The 8111-nt window shown below is 46.7% G+C and overlaps 2 protein-coding genes across 2 annotated transcripts; both read left to right on the top strand.

Moving 5' to 3' along the window:
* Positions 1 to 646: 646 nt before the first annotated feature.
* MCYG_01744 (o-acetylhomoserine (thiol)-lyase) lies at positions 647 to 2373 on the top strand (the record flags this gene model as incomplete). Its single annotated transcript, XM_002848764.1, has 4 exons — positions 647 to 781; positions 1034 to 1814; positions 1871 to 1988; positions 2064 to 2373. 4 exons carry the CDS (start codon positions 647 to 649, stop codon positions 2371 to 2373), a joined length of 1344 nt encoding a protein of 447 aa, XP_002848810.1.
* Positions 2374 to 3871: 1498 nt separating this feature from the next.
* MCYG_01743 (multidrug resistance protein 4) lies at positions 3872 to 7953 on the top strand (the record flags this gene model as incomplete). Its single annotated transcript, XM_002848763.1, has 6 exons — positions 3872 to 4096; positions 4156 to 5257; positions 5311 to 5746; positions 5794 to 6210; positions 6267 to 7534; positions 7679 to 7953. 6 exons carry the CDS (start codon positions 3872 to 3874, stop codon positions 7951 to 7953), a joined length of 3723 nt encoding a protein of 1240 aa, XP_002848809.1.
* Between the last annotated feature and the right edge of the window lie 158 nt (positions 7954 to 8111).

Below are 8111 nucleotides of genomic sequence, written 5' to 3'. Positions count from 1 at the left end.
CCCACACTAGCCGCGGTCTATTCATAGTTCAGGCTCAACTTCCGCCTCTCGCCTAACTTGTGGAATGGTATCTCAGCGTCGTCGCACTCCACTGTTCGTTCCCGCTCATCTGATACTCCAATCCCTTGACATAGATCTGTATATCCCGATCATTTGGCAACTTGTCAACGAGCGCCAGATGGTTTACCTCCCATCCCCTGCACATAACCCAAAGAACCTTCTTCGCTGCCTCATAGGACAAAGTAGTCTCTTGATGCAACACCTGCACAGCCGAGCAAATTGCTGATCTTTCGGAGTGATATGATTTTAATGCCCGGAGCTCTTTATCCCAGCTGTAGATGTCGTTCACGACGGAGAGGTGTTTGACGTAGTTCTGCTCGACTTCTTTGACGGAGTCAAGTTGTTCTGGAGTGAGGTGGAGGCCCTTACATAGTAAGGGTTACGAGTGCAAGTACACCGCAATCGGAGATGTGAAAATCAAGTCGAGTCCGACTCTGGCGAGCGCGAACATTTCGCTGCTTCCGTATCGGTCTTAGTATCTCCAGCCGCAGCTTGACTCCCTGCATTTACAGGCCTCGAAGCGATATAAGAAAATGGGGCTCGAAGGGAAGGCGGCCAATTTCTAGGTTGTTTACGCTTTCACAGGATGGCAGACCCTTTCGCAACTTGGAAAGTCAATTCGAAAGACGAAGGTCGCAGATATAATACTCTTCAGGTCCATGCTGGCCAGCAGCCTGACTCGGCAACCAAATCCAGGGCCGTTCCAATATATGCAACTGCAGTAAGCTCCCCCGTACCTCATGGCTTACCCCTTGTTATTAATGATTAAGTCGTATATTTTCACCGATAGCCAACATGCAAAGAGAGTCTGCACGAGTCAAGAAAACTGATATGGTGGGTTCCTCAACCCTTCCTCTTGTTTTTTTCTCACAAATGAATTAACGTAGCATCTAGTGTATTCGAAGATTGCAAACGTTTGTAGCTGAAAAAAAAAGGAAAAAAGAAAAAAAAAAAAATATTCTGATATTGATAGCCTACTGTTGAGGTATTTGAGAGGAGGGCTGCAGCATTAGAGGGCGGCTCCGCAGCCGTTGCTACCGCCTCTGGCCAATCTGCAGTGTTTCAAACTATCCTGAACCTGGCGGGATCTGGAGACAACATCATCTCGTCGGTCAATCTATATGGTGGGAGTTATAGCATGTTCAAAACCCTTCTACCACGATTAGGGATTGAGGTGAGATGGGCAACAAGTGAGAAACCCGAGGAAATCACAGGACTCATTGATGAGAAAACTAAAATGGTCTTCGTTGAAACAATTGGGAATCCTCGGTGTAGTGTACCGGATCTCCGAAGAATTTCAGACATCGCACATTTACAAGGTGTTCCGCTTGTAGTAGACAACACCTTCGGGGCCTGCGGGGCCTTTTGTCAGGTCATTGACCATGGAGCAGACATTGTGGTCCACTCAGCTACCAAATGGATGGGAGGTCATGGAACGACAGTTGGAGGTGTCATAATAGACTCCGGAAGGTTCAATTGGGGGCAAAGTGCAACTCTGTTTCCTCACCTGGCCGAAAAGTCTGGACCTCTGAACTTTGCCTATTACGAGGCGTTCGGCAACTGCGCTTTCGCGGTGGCTCTTCGGATCAACGTGGTCATGGAAGTGGGCTCGGTTCTCGGTCCTTTTGCCGCTCAACAGCTTCTTCTTGGTCTAGAAACTCTCAGCTTGAGATGCGAGAGAATCGGTTCAAATACACTGAAAATTGCGCGCTTCTTGGAGTCAGATCCCCGAATTGGCTGGGTAAACTATCCAGGTAAATAGATAATCCACCGTTAAGTGGGAATTCTATGGTTTACATTTACCCTCTAGGACTTGAGAGAAATGAATATCACGAACTTGCAAAGAAATACTTGACTGGCGGGTTTGGCGGTGTTCTCTCCTTCGGCGTGAAAGGTGGTACCCGCGCGACTGAGATTCTGATTGACCAGTTGCGTATAATTTCATATGACAAAGTTTGTGATTCAAGATTCTTCGTTGCTTTGAAAGACTAACAAATTATTAGTGTTGATGACTCGAAAACGATGATGACTCACCCTTGGGGTTCTACACATGTTATTATGTCCGAGAAAGACAGGGTTGGAGCAGGAATCACGGAGGATCTTCTTCGTCTATCAGTAGGGACCGAAGATGTAGAGGATCTCATCCACGACTTCGATCAAGCACTCGCTAGCCCAGATCTTCCCCTGGAAAACGTGATCAACGAGCATTCTCAAGTGGCTATACCAGTTTCGAACGAAGGCATGTCCGTCCAAGGTACAGCTTTGATTGACAATCGATCTACTTTGGAAGAAAAGCTCAAGTTGAAAGTGTAAATCGGGACGGGTAGCATGGGAGTTTCGTGTTATCTGCCAGGTAGCCTCCAACTATGTTTATAAACTGTGACCTAGAGATCCAAGGTATAGAGTTATGGGAGGTGCAATAGGTGGATCGAATGATGACCCAGGCAGCAAAGAAGCCGTATATAGGTTGAACAACGAATGATATCGCTGATTTGCAACCGTCAAAAGGGGTTTCTTCTTGCGATCCGGCTTCCTCAACCCTTTTAACTCGCATCTAACCTGGACATCAAGGAACTTGTTTGATCTCCGTGTTGCTAGAAGAACGCACTGGAAAGCCTAAGCCCTGTAATCGACGGCGTCAAAAAGATGCTGGATGGGTGTGAAGGACAAGTTAATCGATCTTGATGGTTTGGTAAAGGATAAACCAAAGCTATGCCCGGGATATATAACAGAATACTTGTTACTTATATGGCGATATATAATGGTGGCTTGCTGGATGCGATGCAGATATCGATTATACTCCGTATAACGTCTGGTTTCTTGAGAGGGGGCGCAGAGAAATATCTCAACACCATCTTGGATTTTTCAAAGGAATATATCAGGAGGACCAAGGCAAAATATGCAAGGAAGACATTAAATTTGACTGCTTCCCGTATATCGCAGAGTTTTCTCATCCAGCGATTATCGCGTATATAAAAAGTTAACTAGTTTAAGGTTAAGAAGGTTAACTACGCGTTGGTGTCCCGCGCGTTTGTGGATTAACTACCTTAACTACATCTCACTCACACACTGAACTAGATAGCTCCAAATATGAGCCTCAGCTTGCTCGTCCGATACTATAGCGTCTGCCTTACCTCTTTCGAGCGTTTATCCTATTCTCCAACTCTGTAAAGTTGGGAACTGTTCATCTTTTCCATCAATTGCTGCAATGGCGCCAGTGTGCTCATTCTCACCAAATGAGAACAAAGCACTTTTATTACTCCGTCCCTCGAGGAATATTTATATGCTCATACCTTCGCGTCCTTTACATGGCCTGGGTACGCAAGCAAAGGCACGAGTACGGAGTGTACCGATTAAACGTGGTAATATCACTCACTAGCAGGGCCCCCTGGCCATAACAGCACGTTAATGTCTACATACATAGTAGTATTCGGACCTGTCCCAAAACGAAAGAGAGCCTAGAGGCCCAATGAAGGATACATGAAAGAAAGGAGAATAAAGGGGAGTAAGGGAAGTGGGCCTGCGATGCAGTGGGATGCCTCCTGTTAAAGCTCGCCCACGACCTTCCGGGTGCATGGGTAGGCCTTTAACTATACGCTATGATGTATAATGAGTCATTATGAGCAGTCCAGTAAACGGTCTGTGGTTGGTTGGATAAACACCAGCAATAAGGAACAAAATAATACTCGACTCTCCTTATACTCCCCATATTTTTGTCTCAACCTTCTGGTGCGCCGACAATCCTCCGCACTGTGGACAAACCTACATCCTCAAGATACAGATCTATATTCTTGAGAGCCATACGGTCAAAATGTCAGACCAAGGCGCAGGCTCCCCCTCCCCTCCACCTCTGCTGTCTAGCCTGAAGTTAGACGAGCATGAGAAAGAGATTCTCAAACGCCAAATACATACTCCGGAGCCGCGGATGAGTCGCTTGGAGCTTTTATATACCTGTGCAACAACCTTTGACCTACTTCTCCTGGTCATCAGTTCAATTACAGCGATAATTGGAGGAGCCATTCAACCCATATCTTTCGTGAGCTGTCCCACCCCCCGACATACATTAAATTCCCCAAACTTATTTCTATCGTACAGCTCTTTCTAGGAGGCTTGGCCCAGGCATTCAAGGACTTCTTCCTGGAAAAGGCTCCGGGTTCTCATCTCTTATCCCTAGTCGCAAGATTCGCTCTGTACTATGTATACATAGCCATTGGACAGTTCGCTTCGACGTATATCTCTACAGCCGGGTTCATGATAGTAGGGGAAAAAATAACCCAACGACTCCGTGAAAAATATCTCGCTGCTATCCTCCGCCAAAATGTAGCATTCTTCGATGTCTTGGGAGCGGGAGAAATAACAACAAGAATTACCGCTGATACGGATCTCATCCAAGATGCCTTAACGGGCAAACTCTCCCTGACGCTGTACTCCTGTTCCTGTTTTGGGACGGCTTTTATCATTTGCTTTGTGAAAAGCTGGCGCATGGCTCTCATTCTGATATCTGCAATTGTGGCAGAAGTTGGATCCATGAGTATATGCTCTTCGTTTATGGTCAAGTATACTAAGATGTCTTTATCGGCATATGCAGACGGATCAACAGCTGCCGAGGAGGCCATTAGTTCAATTAGACATGTTACTGCATTTGGGATTCAAGACAAGCTGGCCGATAGATATCAGAAGTTTCTTACCAAGGCAGAGGGCTCTGGTCTCAGGAGTCGCCTTGCCCTGGCGGCCATGATGGCCATTATGAACTGTGTCATATTCTGGACCTATGGGCTAACATTCTGGCAAGGGTCACGTTATCTTGTTGTACGGGAAATCGAATTGGGAGCTATTATAACCATTCTCCTTGCTACGCTGACCGGAGCGTTCACATTTGGTAACATAGCACCCAATTTCCAAGCGTTTGCAACTGGTATGGCAGCAACAGAAAAGATTCTTGCCACGGTGACCAGAAAGTCACCACTAGATCCATCAATCTCTACAGGAGACAAGCTACAGGCCGTGTCCGGAACAATCGAACTCAAGAACATTCGCCATGTTTACCCTTCGAGACCAGATGTATTGACTTTAGATGGGATAAATCTTCTATTTCCGGGTGGAAAGATGACGGCCATAGTTGGTGCTTCTGGCTGTGGGAAAAGTACGATAGCAGGCTTGATTGAAAGGTTTTATGAACCAATCAGTGGTGAAATATGTAAGTCTCCTTCCTGTGGAAGGTTGACCGTGCTGATAATCGTAAAAAAACAGTACTCGATGGCCACGACATCACATCTCTAAATTTGCAATGGCTACGCCAACAAGTAGCGATCGTCACTCAGGAGCCCACACTCTTCTCCACAACTGTATTCGAAAACATCAGATTTGGTCTGATAGGTACTGAGCACGAAAACTCCTCTCTTAGAGTAGTAGAAGAACTTGTGTTTGACGCTGCAAAGAAAGCGAACTGTTTTGAATTCATTTCCGCCCTACCAGACGGATTCCACACGACTGTTGGCGCAAGGGGCTCATTACTCTCGGGTGGACAAAAGCAACGAGTTGCTATTGCACGGGCTATTATTAGCAATCCGAAGGTCTTGCTGCTAGATGAGGCTACTTCAGCTCTAGATGCCCAGGCCGAGCGGCTAGTACAGGCTGCCCTTGATGTTGCTGCTGAGGGTCGGACAACTATCACAATCAGTCACCGGTATGTGTTTACTTAGGCTTAAGAGACACAAGCTAACTACGATGCAGACTCTCTACGATCACAGGGGCAGCGAACATTATTGTGATGTCTCATGGACGTGTTGTTGAGCAAGGAACCCACAACGAACTACTTGAGAAACGTTCGATATATTATCAGTTGGTGGAGAAGCAACGCCTGTCGTCTGAAAGAAATATTGTTATCAGTGAAGCAAAGTCTGCTCTCAATAGAGGTGCCGACCTCCCGGACGTTAAGGATGACTATAAAGAGTCCGATGAGTACACGCACGAGATTAGACCATACCACGAAGCCGAAGCTAGCGAGAGAGCTTCTGGGCGGGAAGCTAGTGACTGCAAATACTCCTTATGGGAGTTGATTAAGTTCGTTGCTAACTTCAACAAAGAAGAAACACTTACCATGGTTTTGGGTCTATTTTGGTCCATCATCACTGGCGCTGGAAATCCCACGTAGGACTCTATTCCCACGCTCTGTGCAGAATATTGATGCTGACTCTTCCCTCTAGGCAGTCCGTGTTCTACGGCAAGACAATCTCGGCAATGTCGTTACCCCCTTCCATGTATGGAGAGTTACGTCGTGAGGTAAACTTTTGGAGCCTGATGTACCTGATGCTAGGAGGTACCGCATTCCTAGGCTGGGGAGCATCGGGGCTCTGTTTCGCCTACTGCTCTGAGCGCCTGATTCATCGTGCTAGAGATCGTTCTTTCCGAGCAATGCTCCATCAGGATATCTTCATGTTTGACAAACCTGAATTCTCAGCTGGAGCTCTTACAAGTGCGCTATCTACCGATGCCACCAATCTTGCCGGAATGAGTGGTGTGACGTTAGGCTCAATCCTCATTGTCTCAACTACTTTGGTTGGCGGTGTGGCTTTATCGGTTGTAATAGGCTGGAAGCTCGGGTTAGTTTGTGCAGCAACTATTCCAATTGTTCTTGCTTGTGGTCTTATCCGACTTAAGATCCTTGGGAAGCTAGCTCGAAATTCGAAGGCGGCGTACCAAGCTTCAGCAACTTATGCGTGTGAAGCAAGTGCTGCTATTAAAACAGTTGCATCGCTTAGTCTCGAAAGTCATGTCAAGGAACACTATCATAACATATTGGAAGCCCAGAGACAAAAATCAGTTGTTTCCACACTCAAGTCATCAACGCTGTATGCAGCCTCCCAGTCGGCCCATTTTTTCTGCATATCCCTGGCTTTTTGGTATGGAGGAACTCTTATTGTCCACGATGGCTATTCTGTGTTGCAGTTCTTCATCTGTTATGCAGCTATAATAGCAGGTGCATTTAGTGCAGGAGCCATATTCTCATTTGCGCCAGATATGAGCAAATCCCGCCAGGCGGCCCAGGATATCAAAACGCTGTTAGACCGACCTGTTAACATCGATGCACGTCAAGGAACTGGCGAAATTTTAACGAAAATAGATGGTAGTTTAGAGATGCGCAATATCTATTTCCGATACCCTAATAGACCGGAGAAGATGGTTATTGCCGGCCTAAGCCTGAGTGTCCAGCCGGGGCAATATATAGGGCTTGTGGGAGCGAGTGGATGCGGGAAGAGCACTATCATAGCTTTGCTAGAGCGGTTCTTTGACCCCGAGGCGGGGCAGATACTCATTGATGGGAAAGATATTTCTAAGTTGAATATCAAGAACTATAGGAGTTACCTGGCTCTGGTCAGTCAAGAGCCGACACTGTATCAGGGAACAATAAGGGAGAATATCACCCTTGGAACCAACGACGAGGACGTTTCTGAGGAGAAAATTACCAAAGCATGTAAGGATGCTAATATCTATGACTTCATCCAGTCTCTGCCGTAAGCCCCCCTTTTTCCATTCTCTGGCCCATTTTATATTTTTTTATAAGTTGCACTTAAATGAGTACCTACTAACGTTCAGCTCAGCGATGGCTTCTCAACAGTTATAGGGGCTAGGGGAGGCATGCTTTCTGGCGGGCAGCAGCAACGAATAGCCATTGCACGGGCGCTTCTTCGCGATCCACGTATCCTCCTCCTGGACGAGGCAACTTCCGCTCTCGATTCAGGGTCTGAAAAGATCGTCCAGGATGCCCTGAATGCGGCGGCTCAAGGCCGAACAACGGTCGCTGTTGCACACCGGATAAGCACGGTGCAGAACGCCGACTGTATTTATGGTAAGAAACAAACCCCGATCCTAAGTTGCAACGATAAAGATTAACTTATGCGAGTAGTATTGCATGATGGTAATGTTGTGGAACAGGGGACGCACCAAGAGTTGATGGAGCTGGGAGGGAGGTATTTTGAGCTGGTGAAGTTGCAGAGTTTGGAGAGGACAGACTAGAAAACATATGTTATAACAATTGAACGTTAGCTAAC

The sequence above is a fragment of the Microsporum canis genome, genomic scaffold, assembly GCF_000151145.1.
Source record: "Microsporum canis CBS 113480 supercont1.2 genomic scaffold, whole genome shotgun sequence".
NCBI classification, from domain to species: Eukaryota; Fungi; Ascomycota; class Eurotiomycetes; order Onygenales; family Arthrodermataceae; genus Microsporum; species Microsporum canis.
This window is presented reverse-complemented; position numbering and strand designations above follow the sequence as displayed.